The sequence below is a fragment of the Desmodus rotundus genome, chromosome 3 (assembly GCF_022682495.2).
Source record: "Desmodus rotundus isolate HL8 chromosome 3, HLdesRot8A.1, whole genome shotgun sequence".
Lineage (NCBI taxonomy): Eukaryota > Metazoa > Chordata > Mammalia > Chiroptera > Phyllostomidae > Desmodus > Desmodus rotundus.
This window is the reverse complement of record NC_071389.1, coordinates 126895761-126916924: the sequence shown is the minus strand read 5'-3', so window position 1 is coordinate 126916924 and position 21164 is coordinate 126895761. Positions and strand designations below refer to the sequence as shown.

General features: G+C 40.4%; 1 protein-coding gene across 1 annotated transcript in view; it reads left to right on the top strand.

The window, feature by feature from the left end:
- Window positions 1-21164, top strand: part of TMTC2 (transmembrane O-mannosyltransferase targeting cadherins 2) — a 398129-nt gene that overhangs the window by 154192 nt on the left and 222773 nt on the right. Inside the window, exon 2 of the mRNA XM_024572656.4 lies at window positions 3351-3921. Coding sequence (XP_024428424.2) covers window positions 3351-3921 — 571 coding nt within the window. The remainder of the gene's footprint in view (window positions 1-3350; window positions 3922-21164) is intronic.

Here is a 21164-nt window from a genome sequence, read left to right as displayed (position 1 = left end):
GGCATCTAAGTGAAAAACTTGAAAACATTTATTCACAAAAATTATGCACCCCTATGTTCATTGTAGCATTATTCGCAATGGCCAAGACATGGAGACAAAGTATCTTTCGATAGAGTGTTGGATAAAGAAGATGTGGTACACATATACTACGGAATACTGCTCAGCCATAAGAAAAGATGAAATGCTGCAATTGTGACAACATGGATGGACTTGAGAATATTATGCTAAGTGAAATGTCAGTCAGAAAAAGCTAAGAACCATAAGATTTCACTCATATGTGGGGTATAAATCTGAACTCATAAACCGACAACACTATGGTGGTAACCAGAAGGAAGGGGGTGGAGGTTTAGTGAAAGATAAAGGGGGTCAAATATTTGTGGTGATGGAAAATGATTTGACTTTGGGTATTATGCACAAAATGCAATACACAAATCACGTACCATAGTGACGTATACGTGTAACCCATGTGATCCCATTAACCAATGTCACCCCAATAAATTAACAAAAAACAAACAAGGTAGCCATTTATTCCTTACACTCCTGCAGTTTGGGGAGGTGGTCAGCCCAGGGTTGGTGTGGCCTGCTGTGACAGGAGCGCGATTTCCTTCCGTCTTCCATTCCTAAGGACACTTTATGGGCCCAGATGGCTGACAGACCCCCAGCTCTTACACGTGTGCTCCAGGAAGGAGGTGGTGGTGGAGGGGAAGTCTGCTAAGCTTTTTTTCCTTTTAAGGACACTTTCTGGAAGTAGGACATAGAACTCTGCTTATGTTCCACAGGCCAAAAGTTAGTCACGTGACCATCATTAGCAGCAAGGGAAGATAGGAAATGAAATCTTTTCTCTAGATGACCATAAACTCAGTTAAACACAGAAGGTCTGTGAGTATGGGAAATAGACATGGGAGAACAACTAACTAACTGTCCCTGCCACAGTGAGTATTTTTTAAGACATGATTTTAACAGACCTTCTGCCTTTTTATTGAGCATCTAGAAAAATCAACTAGTTCTCGTAAGTAGGTGGGAAAAGAGTACTATGGTGTTTTGCACCGAGTAGACAGTTACCAACAACAGATCGGTCTGTTCTCATTCTGACCCCCAAGTGCACCCGATTTCAGATGTTGTGGGTCAGGCAGACTTTAGTGAGGGACTTTATGTAAATTGTACCCCAGTCTTTGTGGAATAATAACAGCAGCTATGGACGAGACTGAGATGTCACGTGTACTACATCTCCGGAACACTCATGTACCTGCAAAGCGGTGTTCTCTGCTTCTCTACATGAGTGATACAATGAACTATTACAAGTGTTTGTTAAATGAAGATGAAACCATTATTATCATAGACCTTGAAACTCGGAGAGGTTGATTGGGGAAGCTGTTTAGAGAAGCAGTTGAAAACCAGCATGGCTCAGTCATTGATCCCAAATAAGATACTAACGCTATTATTTCCATTGGCTCTGTCACCAAGGACAGGTTTTTAAACAAATCTGTTTGAATCTCTGTTCCATGTTCCCTTTCTTTCTTCCTTCCTTTCTTTATTCCTCCCCTCCCCTCCCCTCCCCTCCCCTCCCCTCCCTTCCCCTCCCCTCCCCTCCCCATTCCTCTTTCTTACCTCAGTAAATTACAGAGCTGGGGCTCAGGAATGTTTCTCATCAGTGCAGGGCCTTTGCAATGTAATTTTTGGTAACATTCATGTGGAAATTTCTTTAATCATAGCTTCCTCACCGTGGAGGGCAGAACTGGTGGAGATGCTAGAGGTAAAGGTCATCAGGGTGGCCATCTACCATATGTTCTTCAGCTACACACAAGCTGTCCCCCGCTTAAGAAACCCTGATGTCAGACTAGGCAAGAGATGCCTAGTTATGGAGTAGGTTCCTTAACTGTCTCATTCCTGCTTTCTTCTGACTCCCATGCCTCTGTTTTTGTTCTGTAAGTACAGAGATAGGTGCACTAGAGATAAAAAAGACTCAGGATGCCACCCTGTTCTCTGGCAGGTGTAATGCTGTAGAGCAGGAACTCTCCAAACTGAGACACTTAACGTGCTACCTTCAACAATTGTACCTTACCTGCATATACCAGTACTATGGATTCCTTTACGCTTTTTATTTTTTAACAGCTTCAGCCTGAGCAAATATCTATGAAATCCAGCTTTGATATAATTAATTTTTTTTCAAATATAGGTTAAAACAAACTTAGCCATTAAAAGTTTCACAAGGTTTGTTGGTGTATTTCCTCACACACTCCCAGTGGTACATGGATCGCATTTTGAGAAGCGCATCCTAGTAGAAACTCGACCCTGCTGTTTGGGATTTGTGCAACTTTGGAATCATTATGAATTTAATTTTCTGAATCATGATTTGCTCATCTGAGAGATGTAGATAATAATATCTACCTCATCAGTTATTCTAAGAATTAACCAAGAATTTATAACCAAGGAGACCTGCAGGGTCCTTGACAGATAGCAAGTGCTCAGCAAATACAGGGTCATTCCTCCTTGAAGTGTGGGAATCCTCAAAAGTAGGAGAAAATGAAGTGCCATCAATGTGGCACTTGGTATAGATGACACTGAGTCCTATGAGAAGGCTCGGAAAGGGTAAAGGCTGCAGCTGACTGGAATGCAGGAAGAAAGGAAATATGTGGGTAGATATAGAGCCATTCTTACTCATCTCTTCAGCTCTGTTGGTCCTTGCTACTCGGAGTGTGGTCCACTGACTGGCAGCATCAGCTTTACTTGGGGATTTGTTAGAAATGTGGAACCCTGGGCCCTTCCCCTGATCTGCTGTATCACAACCTGCCTGTTAATTAGATTCCCAGATGCTGTGTATGTTTGAGAAGCATTGCTCTGGGCACAAATATTCTATTTAAAATTTATTTCTAGTAGGGGGATATAGTTCTTGCTGTAAGTGTATCCCTGCACCAGTATCACCGGGGCCATGCTTTTTAAAAATGCATATTCTCAGGCCTCACATCAACCAGGGGCCTAGAATCTGCATTTTTAGCCAGTACACCCTGTGGTTTTTAGGACAGTTGTTTAGCAACCTCTGCATTTAACCAATAGTAGGACCTCTGTGTTTATTCTTCAGATACATGTGCATTCAAACAAGGAAGAAAGCTTTTGAGGAAAAGAACTACAATGCTAATTGTGATGTTAGTAAGCATTAAAGGGGAGGATCTCAATTCAGTCTGCATGTAAAGCTCATTTGCATGAATTGTGCATCTCTGGAATCTTGGCCTAAATTCTCATGGTGACCGAGCTAAGGGGGAAGGCAATAACTTAGCAACGTCACATATTTTCTTTTTGTTTGTCCTTTCTGTATTTTTCATTTGATTTTTTTTTAACATTGTGTTTTTCAGCCGTGCTATCAAGACCAATCAGGACCTACTCCCAGAAACGCCGTGGACGCACATTTTCTACAATGATTTTTGGGGGACTCTTCTAACCCACAGTGGCAGCCACAAGTCCTACCGGCCACTCTGCACGCTTTCTTTTCGCCTGAACCATGCCGTGGGAGGGCTGGATCCCTGGAGTTACCATCTCGTCAATATCCTGCTGCACGCGGCAGTCACCGGTCTCTTCACGAGCTTCTCCAAGATACTCCTTGGGGACGGATACTGGACCTTTATGGCCGGCTTGATGTTCGCCTCTCACCCCATTCACACGGAGGCAGTGGCAGGAATCGTGGGGCGGGCCGATGTCGGGGCCGGTCTCTTCTTTCTGCTTTCCTTGCTCTGCTACATTAAGCACTGTTCTACAAGAGGCTACTCAGCCAGGACTTGGGGCTGGTTCCTGGGGACCGGACTGTGCGCAGGATGCAGCATGTTGTGGAAGGAACAAGGAGTGACTGTTCTTGCGGTCTCAGCAGTTTACGACGTCTTCGTCTTTCACAGGCTAAAAATGAAACAGATCCTGCCTGCCATTTACAAAGTAAGTGATTGTTGGTACTCCAGTATTGGGTTTCGGAGTAATCTCCTTGCTTGGTCCTTTTTCACCATTTAAAAGGCAAATGTATTCCTCTTCAAAGAGAATTTAATACAAGTTATGTTTTGATCTGCAGTAAGTGGAAGTGTCCTTTCTGACCTTTCTCTCCTAACCTGAGTTTCAGTCACTGATTGTTTTTTTTCTCAGGTTTCTTCACCTATTTTTCATGATTTCAAAGGGGTTATAGAAGGATAGTTTTGCCTTGTAAAGATTATGCATCTTTATAATTTATTTTTATTCATGCCGTGTTTCTGCTCCAATTCTCTGTAATCCTATACATTGCCTATACATCATAATGTGTATGTGTAAAAATATCACGGCTGATAACAGGGCTAGATGCTAGACTAATAGAGGGGAAATCCTTTGCCATTTGTTACTATTGCCTTTGCTGAGTAGACTGGGGAAAACAACCCTTCTGTAGTGCACTGGGAGCTCAGATTCTTAAACTATGAATCATATTCTCCTTCTCCTTTTTGCACTGTATAAGAATAGGAGAGGTGAAAGATGAAGTGGTTATTATAAATTTTGTCCTGAGGCCAATGAAGACCTTTGCTTCAGGGCTTAATACTCGTCCTTCTGAATTCCCTGAGTGGTTTCAGATGCAGTGTTGTTGGAAGGTCACAGAAGCACATTAGGATCCCACATACTTACAGGGAACTGAACAGTTTTCTGCTAGAGTGTTTAATGGGAAGCATTGGTGGACTGCAGCAGTCCCCAACTTTTTTGGCATCAGGGACCAGTTTCTTGGAAGACAGTTTTTCCACGGGCTGGGGTGTGGGTGATGGTTTCAGGATGATTCAAGGGCAGTACATTCAAGCTCACCTCCTGCTGTGGGGCACGGTTCCTAACAGGCCCGGACCAGTACCGGTCCTTGGTGGGAGTTTGGGGGCCCCTGGACTACAGCATCTTGAGAAACTGCCTTCTTCCTATTTCCCCATCCTTCCTAACTTACAGTAAATTCCCTTCCTTTGACTTTAAGTACACAGACTGAACTCGGCCAAGGTTTCCAACCTAGGCCATGTTTTAGGCCACCTCCCCCATCCTTTTAGATACTTAAGCAAGGAATTATACTTTTGGATAATTGCCCTGAGAAAGCTATCAAGTTTTCTAGTTTTGACTAACTCACCACCCCAACCCCCCATTCCCAGTTTTACTTAAAATAGAATTGGGAAGAAATTAAAATAAATTTTAAAATGGAAGGAAATAGAAACAGAAACATTAATTTTTTTTTAAATGACTTTTTTTTCACTTGCTAGGCAGAGTAATTAGTGCTATGCTTCTCTGCAGGGAAGCATAACCTTTTCAGTTAGAACTCAAGTATCAAGCGCTTAATGACATTCTTTGTGATTTCAATTACATGCTGAAACTTTAAAATAAAACTCTGGTTAGAGTTTGCGCTTGAACACAACATATGGTTTGAGACTCAAGCTCTTAATTTCAAATCAGTTTTAATTATTTTTTCATGGAGAATAGGGAGAATAATCTTTTCTTTTAAAACCATATCATTAACAATAGCAAGCTTTCTTTTTTTTACTCAACATACAAATAGAATAAATTTAAATCGTGGTTCTTACCTTACAGAGACTGAGGCTGTTAAAAAAAAAAAAGGCTCATTATGGAGTCACCTGTATTAAGCCCCCTCTGTAAATCAAGACTTAATTGCAATTTCGGCCTGTCCCAAGAATATGACCTTTAACTAGGAGTTAGCTGGCTAGCAATGCAGAGGTAATCTGCCACACAGACCCTTTCTTTCCCCCAAGGTGAGATAGTCCCACTCTTTCCTCATTCCTTCCACTGTCTTCCTATACAAGCCTTCCATTTGGTACAGGCCTTTGGAGCAGCTTTCTGCTAGCTAGATGGGATGCTTCATGAATTGTTCAGTAAAGCCAGTTTGATCTTCAGATTTACTCAGAATTTTTTTTTTTAATATGGCCTATTTGAAGATGCAGACTCTTGCCTTGAAAACCTGCGAAACGTTGTTGTTTCTTATAAAGAATTTCCACTTTACCATTGTTACCAGACTAAAGAGGTCCATTTGCCTGTGGGTATCAAAGCCCAATAAAACACAAACAGAAGTTTGCAGCAAAGAAAGTAAGGCCTTATTTTTCGGCAGTGGCCCACTGCTGGAGACAAAGGTGAGCTAATGCTCAAAGAACTGGCTTCCCGCAGGCTTCCAGGGGGTAGGGTATATAGGGGAAAATTATCCATCATGGTGACTAAGAGAGTTAGGGTTGTGGTCTCTGTTGATTGGTTGGCGCTAGGGTAGGGGGTAGTTGATCAGTGCATCTGGTGTTGGTGTCAGCCACGGCATAACTTGGTCTGGTTTCCCTGCTTTGCTGGGCCTGGGGCTGAAGCACCACTGAGGCCTAGATATTATCTCTGGTTTGAGGGAAGCTCTGTCTCTGTGGTCAGCAGACCTCAGGCTTTATTCCTGAGATGATTTGATGCAGACCAGAACATCATTGTCCTGAGGACATAATGATTAAGGGAATGGTCATGGAAGAGAGCGGCAGTTCGGTGAGTCAGGGTGCTGCATGAGGCCAGTTTCCATCAAAAGCAAAGAAAGGAGCAAAGGTCATATTAAAGAAATGAAGTTTCTGCACAGTTATTCCGTCTATGAATTAGGAAATTATTTTGGTTTGTCAATTTAGAACTTGCTTTTAGGACCTTTTGAAGTTCTCTTCTGGGACACTTCCAGTTCTCTAAGCATAATTTTCAAGAGCAGAGTTGCTGATAAAGCTCCTTACTACAAATATGTCTTGAGCAATATTTTGAACATACTTACAATAGTTATTCTTTGTTTATCTGAAATTAAAATTTAACTGGGCATGTGGTGTTTTATATGGCAACTTTACTCATATAACTGCTGCTTAAGAAAATGAGAGATATCAATTGCAAAGGAGCTCCTAAGAGTAGAGTGAAGTCCCTTGTGCTATGGGAAAGGACTTAATTCTTTGGAGGCTCAGTGTCCTGAGAAGTTTCCAAAATGGAAACTTGCCCAGACTCTCTGGCAACCACCATTTGCAGGTGTCAGTGCAGCAAAACCCTTCTGATGATAGTTGCTATCTCAGCTAAGCTCTTTTTTTTTCATTCTTAGATTTTAGGCCAGTGAGCTTAGTGAGGTCATTGGGATAACAGATTTCATAAATTTGTAAGGAACCATAGAAATTATATATGCAAGTCTCCTTATTTCCACCCAAGGCATAGAAAACCACAGATGTGATTGTCATCTAGCAAATGATAGAATCACCAGGACTAGGCCACATTCTTTTTATCACACCGTGAAAATGTGAAGATGAGTAAACAAATATAAAATCAGGTGACTGAATACTAGAAAAGTAAGCTATATGGAATTATACTGGCTGAGTAACTTTGGGCTAGTTCAACGACCTGTTTTTGTATTTGGAAATGGAGACAGGAATGTCTTTCCCTAGAGATGTTGTGAAGATTATATGAAATCATGGGGTGTTCTGAGTGAGCCGGGTGCTCAGTGTTTGGAAAGCACCTGATGTGCATTAGTTGAAAGGAAAGAAGAACTATTGATAGAAATTGTAATTCTTTATCTTCAGAAGGCCAAAATGTAAGCTTGTAGTTGTCTTTAGACATAGAGTGGTTTGAAAGCTGAAGAATGCATATTTAAGTCCAATCTTTCATTTAGAACCTCACGGCTGTGGGGCTTGTAAACATTGGCATATAGTTTGCCATCTGGCACATAGTAGGCAGTAGTACATATTGAATTGACACTTGTTTAAGGCTTACCTTTTAAAAGTATGTGCTTGAAATGTCCAAGTGAAATCCTGACTCTCCCCTTTCTATGATGGGGATGTCATTCCCAGTTAGTGAGGCCTGGCAGGTGGGATTGGAAGAAATGCATGTCAGAAATATGCTGAAAAATAAGTTTCTTACCCGAGTCTCACCAAATGACTATTTTTGCCTTCTTTTGAGGACTTTCACTTGTTTAGTTTTATGTGGTCAAAAGGTGTAAGGGCCAGGGTGGGGAGACCCTTGAAATACACTTAAACTAGCCTTGCAAATAAATGCTAGACTTTTATCTGCCCACAAAATACTTTACAAGTCTCCCATGACCCCAGGAGGTACATGGGTAATAAAATCAGCAAAAGCAACATTTTTCTTACTTACCCAAAATCAGTCATTGCTTGCCTAGTGGCCATTTTCTGTGCTTATTTAACATCTGTTAACTGTTTTAATGTGGAAACATCTTTTTTCCTCTTTATTAGCCTCATAATCACTTATTCAGTTACAGGTGGAAAATTTAAAAAAATCAAAGGAAATCTGAAAGTCAGCGTAGCAATTCTAATAATAGCCTAAGATAATTTGGAAAAATGAATCCCTTTTCATTAGATCTTTTAGCAGTGTCTCTAGATATGCTTCTTTATTTACTTAGTTTTTCTTTTTTATGGTATTTATTGGGGTGACATTGGTTAGTAAAATATATATAGGTTATAGGTTTCAGGTGCACAGTTCCACAACACATCATCTGTACACTGTGTTGTGTGTTCACACCCCAAGTCAAGCCTCCTTCTATCGCTGTTTATGCCCCTGTACACTCCCTGACCTCCCCTTGCCCCCATACTGTGGTCTGTGTCTGTGTTTTTATTTTCCTACCCCTTTCACCTTGTTCACCCAGCCCTGCGACAAACCTCCCCGCTGACAACTCTCAATCTTTTCTCTGTATCTATGAGTCTGTTTTTATTTTGTTTGCTGGTTTATTTTGTTCGTTATAAATATGTTTTTATATTTTAATGCTAGGCAGAGTGTGAATGAGGGAGGTTGTCTACAGTGAATGAAATTTACCCTTATCTTGGGTTTCTTATGTCAGGATGGAGTGATCAGACCCAGACTAACCGGCAACCCCAGATTTCCAAACAGTTTTATGAGGTTTATTTTGAGAATGGTTTCCGAGGGTGGGCTTTAATGTTCTGTTGAAGGTTTTTGGTTTGTCACTATTTGAACACTGAAGAGATTAAACATGGTACTTCTGTACAGCTGACTGTTTTGGGTGACTCACCATGTATAAAACAGCCTGAGAAGCCGGTCGCACAGCCTGCAGGTATTTGCACATCGAGTCCACACGGGCCTTTTCATTTGATTACCTGCTGTGGATGGCATTGGCAGAATCTGTTATCATTTAAGGCTTTGTCCCTTTTCTAGAGTAGGTTATGGTTTTACTCAGGATTTGACCCCCATGTCTATTGCACTGAATGTAATATGATATATTTACTGTTTCTGATTTTCTTCACTCAGCATCTGTGCTGCTCTTCAAGTAGTGTTCCCACTTTCTTCTGGTTTTCTTTCCCTTCGTTTGCCTTACACGTGACTTCGTGAGAATCCACATGTAGTAAGATACTCCTATTCCGATCTCAGTAGTTTCTAGCAATATTGAAACTGGGGCTATTTGTCATGCACTTACAAATGAATTTGGATTTCCTCCCAGTAAATTTGTTTTAGCACTTAATATTCATGACCTGTACTCCTTTAAAACTTTGAGCAGCTGCCAACACTGCTAACCAGATAATACCACAAATAAAGTTGAGGTTCAAAAATACTTTACAATGGAAAAAGTCAAAGATTAATGAGGTATTTTATTCCTGCAGGTTGGCTTCTTTGCTCAGCTGATTTAACGCCATTCTGTATTCAAGTCGAGTAATTTGAATCTGGGTAGCTTGCAAGCTTCTGCAATGCTTGCATTACAGTGTTAGTACTTGGAACAAATTATCATTTAAAAAAATTTCACCTTTGTGTACGGCACTGTATTAGGCAACATGGCGATTCAGTGGTGAATTGACAAAATTCTGCCCTTAAAGACATAGTAGTAGTAGGAACTTGAAAACAGTGCATGTAAATATGGAACTGAGATTCAAGCTGGAGGGAATTGCTAGGGCAGTTAAGAGGGAGGTCACTTTCAGCCCAGGGGACCAGGAAGTGACTTCTGGAGCAGGGACATTTGTGCAGGGCCCTGAAAGATAGTTGGAATATAGGCATCTATACTGGGAGAGGGGAGGAAAACTGGAGGGTAGAGCATATGGATTGCACAGAGGGAAACTCATAGGAAGTTGCTGGAGACCACACTGACTGGTCGTTTCGGCAGACTCAGGCAGTGCCTGAATTTACAGAGGTACCCTGAGACAGCCAGAGTGTACAACAGTGCAGGGGCCTTTTAAGATGTGTTGCGACCCCAGTAATGTTGGGAGACAGTGCATGGGTTTTAAATGGACTTGCACTTGACCTGGTCCATGGGAGAAGCCGGGGAATGTGTGGACCAGCTCCATCTTGCCACTGGGGGGGACTTCCTTCTCTGTCCCTCTAAAGCTGAGGGAGGGACCCTTTGGTGATGGGATTAAGAGTCAGACTCAGGAGTGGAGGTTATATCACGCTCAGTGAGGGTCTGTCCTACCAATGTTTATCTGGTTCTTTAGTATTTAAAAAAAACATTTATTTTCTGAAGACTAGTATGCTTTTACTTTTTACTCTATAATATCTGGCATATTATTATACATTCCTAATGAGAAAAACAGGGAGTCCTTCAGGGCTTTCTCCTGTGCCTGCTCTTCCATCCAGCCGTGCTGAACAGTGTTGCAGTATTACCGTGAATGGCCACAACCATAAAACCCCTCTTTGTTTTGTACTCTTTCATACAGGAAGACAACAATTTTTGAAAAGGGTCCTATTTTCCAGTGCAGAATAAAATGCTCTATCGGCAATGAATTTCAACCAGTTAACTCAGTATACCGTCAGTGAAAATGACACACAAATTGGACTTTGTGATGAATAAATAATGAGTCTCATTGAAATCATCTATGCTGTCCTTGTAACAGTCTGGGATGCGTATTACATCACTCGGCTCAATTTTCGATAACCTGCCTCAGAGGAATCAGATTGACTGCTGGGGATCTCATGATTATCAGGTTACTCCTATTCAACTGGCACTGCCAATTTCACGGAAAACGATGTGTATCGCACAAATTTGAAGTCCATTGTCATTGTCTGGAAGTCAGATTCCTGTCTTCAGTGTCTGGAACAATGAAAATGCTAATTTAGTGTTGATTTCTCAAATGAAATCTAAGCTATAGAAAGTCAAATTCTGTGAGTGCATCAGGGATTCCTTAAAAGGCAAAACAGGGTGGGAGGTGAGTGGGTAAAACTGAGTATTAAATCAAATTCATTTATAGTTAAAGTACGTATGGAGTGTGATACAATGATAAGGTTGCATGGCGTGATGTTTATTTTTCTTTTAAACATCAGGTTTCATACCTCATGATCACAGAATTCCTTCCTTCAAAAAGGTTAATAAGAGATCGAAAGAGGTGAACAGTCCTAATGGCCAAATCAAGGTGATTTGCAATGAGGAAGGTCGTGGCGCCCTTGCTCTCCGGGCTTCTCTTTACAGCTCTGCAGCACCCGATGGCTCCTGTGTGCTCTGTTGGTCTGATTATGCCTCTTGCATCAAGTAAAATGAACTCAGAATTTAGTGTATGTTTCTTCAGTAATTATGGTCTTGTTTAGTGAAGGCACTTTTCCCATTTCAGAGGACGCTTTCTTTCTCCACGTGTTTGTTCATTTGAGTCCAAGAAGTCAAATAAGATGCAAAAGTTTGTAATCTTTTTCTTTGCTCTGATAGGGGAATGTGTAGTGCCTACATTTTGGTATATGATTGTCATTTTGCTTATAATTAAAGTATGATTCAAAGGAAACAGCAGGGACAGTATGAGAAAAGTAAAGGACATTTTAACACAAATAAATGACTTCATTTTTAGTAAGTGAAGAAATGGAAAAATGTATCTAGAATTTCCATTAAAGTATTACTAAGCATAGCTGCATACCAAATACTAGGGTCCCATTATATGCAATATCAATTGTGTTTAAAGATAGTGAAATTTTGTTTATTTAAAAACTAAAAAAGGGAAAACCTTAATATTTAATTTCATGAATTTTGCGTTGTTACACCTGTTGGCATTATCTTAGTTCTCCATGTGTAGACAGTGGTGCCTCTCTCCCTACGTGTGTGTGACATGCTCCATCGGAACAGACAGCACGAATACAAGCTTATTAACATCTTCACATTTTACCATGGTTACACATGAATGACAAGAGTGCATTTTCATAACTTTTGTGAAGTGGAAGACTCCAAATTGTCCAAATTGCACAGAACTTTAATTTATCCTAATTTGAAGATTCAGGCCAAATTTTGCCAGTGTGCGTGTCCCATGCAGTGTACTTAATTTCTCCTTAACATCTCATGACATAGAGCAAATGTTAAATATATTTAATACTATACAATCAGCTGCTGTTTATCTTAAATAACCATTTGATGTTTGACTACTTTTTTCATGTGCAGTTGCAAGTAAGACTCTTGTGGAAAGGCCAGAGGACTGCAGTCTGCATATCTAGACCGAAACTGAGACTCCGCCATTGTTTACGTGTGTGACCTTAGGCAGATCAGTAAAATGGAGCACCAGTTACATGGGCTGTAAAATAGGAATATAATGTTTGCCCCATAGGGTGGTTGTTAGGTAAGAATATAGTGTATGTACAGTTTGTAGCCACGTTCCTTTCCTATAGTAGACACCACCATGCTCATCGTCATTCTACTGCATTTCCACAGCTTTTCTGTCGTACTGAACTTTTGTTGGTCCTTGTACAGAGCACTCAGCCTGCATGCTGTGGCTTTTCTAGTGGGATGCAGGGTGAAGTGTCAATCAACAAATAATGGAGTCTTTGTTATGTGGTGGTTTGCCAGTGCTAATAATTCAAAGAATGTTGAAGAAAAATCCTATTAATAATTCTTCCAAACAACATGATTTTATAATTCATCTTTTATTTTACTGATTGAAAACAAATATGTGTATGTGTGTGTACACGTGTGTATGTATATATATCTATGTCATTCCTTACTTTTTCTCCATTTGCCAGTATCTTGCCATCATCTCAGACTTTTACAGCCTGACTTTCCTCCCTCTTGGCTCCGGATGGTGCTGTTGCTTATGTATCTGAAAGTGGAGGGCAGACTGGCTTTCCTGTTCTCTCCTGACCACCCAGTGTCCTATATGTTTCCTTTCAGCCAAGTTTATAGTGAGGAAGATTAGTTCAGAAGCTGCAATAGCTTGCTGCATTGAAGTCTCATTTTTTTTGGAGAAAGAAGCAGCACTGTTATCACCTGAAGGTGAATGCTAATCTCTTTCCTCTTCCTGTTGTTCCCCGCCCTGACACGCAGCAACTGTGCAGTTGATTCTAGAATCTCAGTTATAACAAACCTTTTCAGGGAAGTGGTGAGGCTTTTTTCGTTGTTGATGTGGTTCAGTGGTTTAGTTGATTTTATTTCCCCACCTCCTAGGGAGAGAAAAGGAGGCAAAAGTCTTGTTTTTATTTTTATTTTTTCAAAAATATTTTATTTATTTATTTATTTATTTATTTATTTATTTATTTTAGAGAGAGGGGAAAGGAGGGAGAAAGAGGGAGATAAACTTCGATGTGAGAGAGAAACATCAATTGGTTGCCTTCCATAGCGCCCTAACTTGGGACCCAACCTGCAACCCAGGCAGCGCCCTGACCAGGAATCAAACCAGTGACCTTTCACTTTGCGAGACAGTGCTCGAGCAACTGAGCCACATGAGTCAGGGAAAAATTCTTGTTTTTAAAGCATTACTGTTTTCTGCCTACCAAGAATTTTATAAAATATTTTGGATATCAGAATCACATTCAGACCAAATTACTTTTACAGAAATTTTAATTTTAACTTTGGCGTGCTGAGACAAGCATAGGTAAAATTAGTTTTGATTTCAGAAAATCCAATATTTACAATTTTGACAGATGATACATAGAGTGTAGGAGAGGGTGACAAAGATTTTAGGATTCACCATGAGTTTCCTTGGAATATTCCAAATGTGCCTGATCATTAGTCTTGTTACTGAGCAGAGCGAGGTCCGTTCATGTGGCGCCTTGAGTATGACCCAGTAATTAATACTGATAGAAACAGGTTTTTATTTACAACGTTCCAACCCTGGGAGAGCTCAGAGCATCTCAGCTTGGAGCCCTCCTTTCCCACAAGACCCAGCACTTCCTAGGCTCCCCACCCAGAAACATCCCCAGGAATTCCCCATATTCTTACGTGAAGTGTGCTGTGCAAACAGTTCTCCATCTGCTCTGGATCAGAGCTGCCATCCTCTCACAGCAGCTAGCTACTTCAGGATCTGGGGTGCATTGTCATCAGCCTCTGTGTAGTGGTTGAGAAAAGCGTGTGCCGTGTTACCCTGAATCATGGTGAAACTCAGAAAAGGCACAGGTCTTAAAAGTCCAGGTAAAATCCAGGTGCAGCAGGTCAGGATCTGGCAAGGAAGTCCTTTGCAGCTCCGGCGTCTGCTCGAGTATGCTAGAGTAGGCACGGTCACAGCAGCAGCATCTCCTTTCTTATTAGCCTTTCTTATTATCTCTCTTTCTTATCTCCTTTCTGCATGGCCTCATTTCTCGCTATAAACTACATCTCTGCTTGCTTACTTCTCCCTTCCAAGCCATGTGACAAAAATCTCTTACTACAGGCAGCAAGCCTCCTCCCTTACTACTCCCCCCCACAGGGCCAAGAGAGTGAATGGCTGCCACACCTAGCTTTAAATCCTGGCCGGCAGCTTCCTGCCTGACTCCAAGTCCGACTCCTCCCGTCACAATGGGTTACATCCGCCAGTCCACTGCACACTTTGCATTTATTTGGCTGCCATCTCTAGTCAGGGCAGGCATGGCCCCCTGTCGCAGGGCAAACTGCCTTCCTGCCTCTTGCATGCACTGTAAACTCCCAGGCTCTGTCACAAACCAGGCTACATTCAAGGAGTCAGGACCACCTCCCTCCCTTGCCTCAAGGGGCTGCCACAGCTTTTCAAAATAACTATTAAGCTACCAGGTTGCCACAGATATGCAGACTCTCTCAGTTGCTCCACTTCTCCCATACCCCAAGCCAGGTTTATGGGGAATATCCTCTGAACCCCGTTACACAGCCTGCCATGAAGAAAGTAGGTTAAACTAGAGATTGTAGCGCAAAACTGGAAGCTACTACGTAATAATCTTTTGGTCTGCTTCCTTTTAGTTTGTTCTTCAGGCTTTGAGAGAGAGTAGTGGAGAGGTAGCAGGAGAAATTTCTCTAATTTGAATGGATAGCTAGGTTGGAAACCCCCTGATGAACATTGAGGATCTGATACTCTCATATGATATTATCAAACATAAAATTTTCGTAGAAAGAAACTTTTGCAGCTGGAAAGGGTATTAGAAAGTATGAGCATGCTGCCTCCTCCAGTTTGACAGGAAGTGAGGCCCACAGGTTTTAGGCACTGGTTTAGCGGGGAGGAGTCTCCTTCTCCAGGTCTGATGCTTTTATCACTGCGCACATTGCTTCCCTTCTTGAATTTGTAAAAACTTTTGTGACTATGGAAATAATTTTATCTGCCAGTTAAGACTAGAGACTAGTAATTGACCTGCATGTACTCATCTCTCAAGTTCATCATTAATTAAGATTCTGGCCTTCTTATGTCTAGGTTCTCTATTGTTACATTAATAATTCCAGGGTATGTTTTGAAATTGAATTGTTAGTTTTGTTGTTGTTTCTCTTCTTTTGGGACCCCCCCGTTTTCTTAATCTCCCCTTCCTCCCCCCAACGATCTTCAGTTATAGGCTGAAGAATTTGCTTTTTGTCATCCTAGGACTCCAGCTTGATTTAAGCTCACACTCAGATGGAATACTTATTTTCATTGCTGCCAGAAGCTTCACACAGAAACTGAAATCACTGTGTTTTTCTTCCTAGTTTGGTTACTTTCCTTCACTGACAGTGTATGACTGGTTGAAATATATTCCCCTCTTTAATGCTCTGAGCCTGAGATCCGTCTAAAAGTGGAGAATTAATAAATAGTGGAGCAGCCTCACTTCTCCACTCTCTTCTAATTCAACAAGGCACCAAACTTGGGAGCAAGGCAAATTTTAGGCATTAGCAGTGGACACATCAGCTGGGTGTATAGTCTCTCGCCCTGTTACTCTCAACTCCAGGAATGTGGGCAGATTGTTAAAAATGCCACCACTTGGTGTCTTAAAGATACTTAAAGTTTCTTTTGATTACAACGTGACTAGTTTCTCACTGTTGGGTGAATATTCCAATCCTAATGTCAAAAGTGAGGATGGCCCCCCAAATGAACCTATTTCGGCCATAAAATAGGAAGAAATGAAAAAATGTAGAGGTGCCAGTTGAAAAATGGGCCGGCTGAGTGAGAAAAGGGCTGAGCCGAAGTTGTCAAGTAGCAGCCTAAAGTCTCTGGTGCTTGGACAGGATAATTTGTACTCTGATTCTCTTGCACTTGGCAGTGTAATCTTCTCCAAGTCTATGCTGACTTGCTTATTGTTCAAAGAGGAAGAGAAATAACCCATTTGAATTCATTAGCCTTCATTTGCATATATACAGAGCTGGTGGTAATGATGATAGCAATCACCATTTATCAGGACTTATTGTGTGCTAGCAAAGTGTCTTCTGTACATTAGTTTGTTTCATTCTGTGAGAGTAAGTATTATTAATCTCGTTTATAGATACTGAAACTGAGGCTTATGGAAGTAAAATAATATGCTCAAGGATTCACAGACAGTACAGGAGAAGGCATCTCATTCCAAATGTCTAACTCTAAAGCTTATGCGTGGTCTTTCCTTTATACTGTTTTACACAAGTTTAGCCAAAAACGGGAGTTCCAAATAGTGTTAGGGAAAGAAAACCACCATTCTCTCATACTACTTGACTTTGGGGCCAATGACATTTACCTGAAATAGCTTTGAATACAAATAATCTGCACTCCCATATGCAACAGCTGGTCTTATGGGTGCTAAAAATACAAAGATGGACAATATATTTTCCCAGCCCTTAGGAAGTACAGAAGTTCAGGACATGTGTCCAATAATTATGTCACTCCGCAGTGAGCGGGAAGAGAATTTACTATAAAGTTCTGGAGATGCACAGTATCTGCCAACCTAATTTAGTCTGGTTATGGATGAGTCTGAGATGGGGCCAGAATGTAGGGGCATCTAAATAGCTCCTCTCACCCAGGATTTTTGTTTTGTTTGTTTATTTATTTGATTTTAAACCACTTCGTGTTTGCACATTTCACTTGGTTTCAGAGTCGACTTCTATTCCCTGTTCCCAATGTCTCTGTCATGGGACCAGAAATTTACTAGATGTTTTCTTATTTTTTCCCTTTTTGATAAATAGGTTCTGAGTATTTTCTAGATATGAGACATTTTTCTAGATGTTGAGGAGAAAGTAATGAAAAAAAGAATTCGTGCTCTTTTGGAATTTACAGTTATTTTCTAACTGAACTGTTACAGTAACCATGTGGGGTGGTTCGCATTGCACTCCATTTTACAACCGGCTGGGCGAAGTCCCCTGAGTCAGTCAGCATGGGGTGAGACTAGATGTCAAAGGCAATGTTAACTCTAAATTTAGTGATTATTTCTAGTGCAGATCATTGCTTCACAATTGAGTTCCTTCCAGGAAAAAGTGGCCTGATCATTTAAAGTATTAGATAAGTAGCAAGCACTGGTACGTGTGTGTAATTGGTTTAGAAATCTCCTTGAGACCATGGCCTGGGAACCCTTTTTCTTCTGTATCCCCTGTCCTAGAAGGGGAACAGGCATTGAAGTCTTGGCGTTCCAAGTCTGACCATCAGCATCGCGTTGGCCTGCAAGGGCATACCATGCCCACTGTGACCTTGCCACACACTGAAGAGACTTAAAAGAGATGCATTGCAGACATATTCTTTGAGGCCGGACTGGGTTAGATCTTCTTAAGCTGCTTTTGACTTCCGTGTCCTCTGAAATGCATAATGATTCTCAAAATTATGCAAAAATGAATTCTGGAGTCAGTTCACATTGAAGCATTTGGTTCGGCTCTGAATTTCATACTTGTATTTGCTGCATCATTGCTAATCAAACATATTAACTTATTTATGTGTCCTTGACAGGCGGCGCATTCCTAATGGCTTTATAAGGGGAAGGATGAGTCTATGCTACCTAGGTTATAATTCAGATAAACACTCTTTTTCCTGAAAATTTCACTAGAAATAGAAAAGGACTCAGAACATATAGAATTGTTGCGATGCCAAGGAGTACCTTATGTGTCTTAGTGGGTCCTGAATAGCACACGGTGTCAGGTCTTATTTAATTCGGGTTGCAAAGACTGTTTTGGAATCTGAGCTTGCCTCTATTTATATCAAAAAGGGCTACAAATTCACTGGTTCGTACCCAAAACTTGCAGCCAGATGTGATTATGAGTTTTAAAAAATTATTCAAAGTTATAGGGTGATAAGCTCTGTATTATGTAACACCCCCAACAGGTCAGGCATTTGTGTTTATTTCTTAACAGTTTTAATGAGATATAATTCACATGTAAAACTGACGTGTTTTAAGTGCACAGTTTATTGGTTTTGAGTGTACGTTCACTGATATTTTGCAGCTGTCACTGTCACCTTAATTCCATAATTTAAATTGAGGATAGCAGAAGTTACCCGTTTGCTGTCGTTCTGGTTTAACAAGGTCTGGAGAGAAAAGTTCTCACCTCAAACCATGTGAGTCAGCAAACCTGGTTCAAGTCATACTGAGAACTGGGACTGTTTTCCTGGGTGTTTTTCATATTTATTTCTAACAAATTGGTAATGGAGTTTGGGTAATCAGGATATCTTCTTTCAGGTGAGTTTTGAATCAAAATACTTGGACTCTTGTTTCAAAACTATGTTAAATTGTGGCCCTTATATCAGTGAGGCTTTCTGGAGTAAGAATCTGACATCAGTATTTCACTGCTTTCTTGGCCCTGCGTTTGGTACATGTAGCCCTTGACTCTTGAATGAGGAACAGTGGCAACAGCGTAAAGAGGAATCTGGGTGCCCCGTATTCTTTCCCATATATTTGCCTCTCGGTGTTGGGTTACATGTGCTCCACAGGCAGAAGTAATTAGTTTGTATTTAAATACGTATAATTGACCTGTTTTTAGCTTTGACCAGAAAGTTTTATCAAAGTGTAAAGGTGCTCGTAAAAACCTAAATTAATCCCAATTTCCATTCTATTACCTTTTGAAACATTTTTAGACAGAGTAAACATTTAAAGAATGGACTGAATGTGAACTATTCCTTTATACCTTTAAAGAAATGGCTGTGCTAAAATATACCCCAGCTTGCTTCCTAGAGGCAAATTCACTTCTAAGCAATTTTAAAAGAGCAATAACATAAAATTAATTGTGGCAGAACGGTTCTATAAAAATTTAATATGCCATTAAGAATTTGCTGATTTACATCAGATTTATATAAAGGTTGTTTGAACCTACACCTTTGTGTGCAGCTGGTAGCCTTTTTCTAGGTTAATTACACAAAAGCCTCTGAAAAATGTTGGACATTTGAGAGAAATTGTAATTTCCGAGATAAAGGAAACACGCTGTGAAAAGTGCAGTGGTGCTGCTTAATGACACGGATTCTGCGGGTCTAATCGGGAGGCCTGGGTTCTCGCACCGTTTCTGCCGCTACCCTGTTACGTCTTTGTGGACAAGTCATTTAACCTCTGCAGGGGTCATTTTCCTCATATGGGAGTTTCTGTGGATGCTTTAAGAACCAAATTATATCGTTCTATTTTTAAAAATAATTTTGTTGCTGATCTTTTTTTTTTGATAAAATCTTCTCTTTCTGTGTCTGAAATAATCTGACTGGAGAGATGGATTGAGAATATAGATACTAAGTTTTTCATTTATTCTAAGGAGCCAAAGACTAGATGCCAAAGTACTTAAAATAATTTTTTTTATTATTTTTTTATTATTATTTTTGTGAGGTTACATATTTGCTGCCACCTGAAGCGGGCTGTATGTTCTCTTCTCACCGTTCCGACTCTGTTCGCATTAGGGTACCGCCGTATGGCATCTTTGTATCGTGCTGGTTTGAAGTTGTCTTTTTCATTATCCTTTCAACTTAAATACTATTAACATTTGATTACCTGAAATGGATTCTTTCAGAAGTCAATCATACTTTCTCATTCTTAGTGAAATTATATAAGCCAAAGCAGGGAGTTCTGTCATTTTTATATTAGCTATGCTGTCATTTTAGGCATATAATTAGAAATTGACTGTGATTCTTTTCCCTATGCAAGAAAAATAGCATGCTTTCTTTAAATACCAAGATGAATTCAGCATTCTCTTTAGGAAAATTAAAAAAGAGAAACAAAAAGAAAAAATACAAGAAATAATGTTATCAGGTGTCAAGCAGTAATCTGGATATACTTTATCTTCCATCTCAGAGGGCCTGAGAGTAAATGCTTTCGCTTTGCAGGCCAGGTGGGCTCCAGGACAACACTGCTGGTCACTGGGAGCAAATGGGTGTGATGGTGTTCTAGTAAAACTTTACCTAAAAACACAGTCAGGCGTCAGATTTGGCCGACAGGCTATCTCTGTCTGGTGACTTAGTTTATATACCCGTGCGGATAAAGTCATACAGGCACTCCAGGCACAAAGATTAAGTTTAGGACAATATATGTATAGCACTATGAATCATTCATGTTCATACAAATTGCATAGATGTCACAAAGTGCTTTCCCATTCATTTTATATTTACCTGGATTTTTATTGAATACTCTGTCAAGAATATTAATATTCCTTTTTACAATTGAGTAACCCTAGATGGTGTATTCTGCCTGGAGTAGCCCTGAGAGCATAAGATCTTTACTCTCTTTTTCTGCTCTAGATTTTTTCAGAGTGCTAGTGAGCTCACTGAGCAGATATCTCCAGTCCTACTTTTTGTGAGTGTGATCTCCTTCACCCTAGAATTCTGAAAGTTAATTTAAGTCCAAATTTAGCACTATGACTACTCTCTGGACACCAAATTCATTCAAAAAGAGTCATACAAAGTAAACTTCAGTAACAATTCTCCCCTATAGGAAGCCCAAGGAAGCACAAAGTGGTTTCCAAGAATAACCAGCTTCAGAAGGTTTTAGCAGCTGTAAAAATATATCTTCAGTTGAAATTCAGCTGGTAATGTAAGGGTACTTGGATTCTTCTTTTTCATCTTTTTTTTTTTTTGCAAATTACTTGGAAATGTAAGAATATTTATTTATTGCTTTTAATATAAAGGCCAAACACTTCTATCACAAAGGAGAGCTGTCAGTGAAAAGAAATTGAGAAGTAA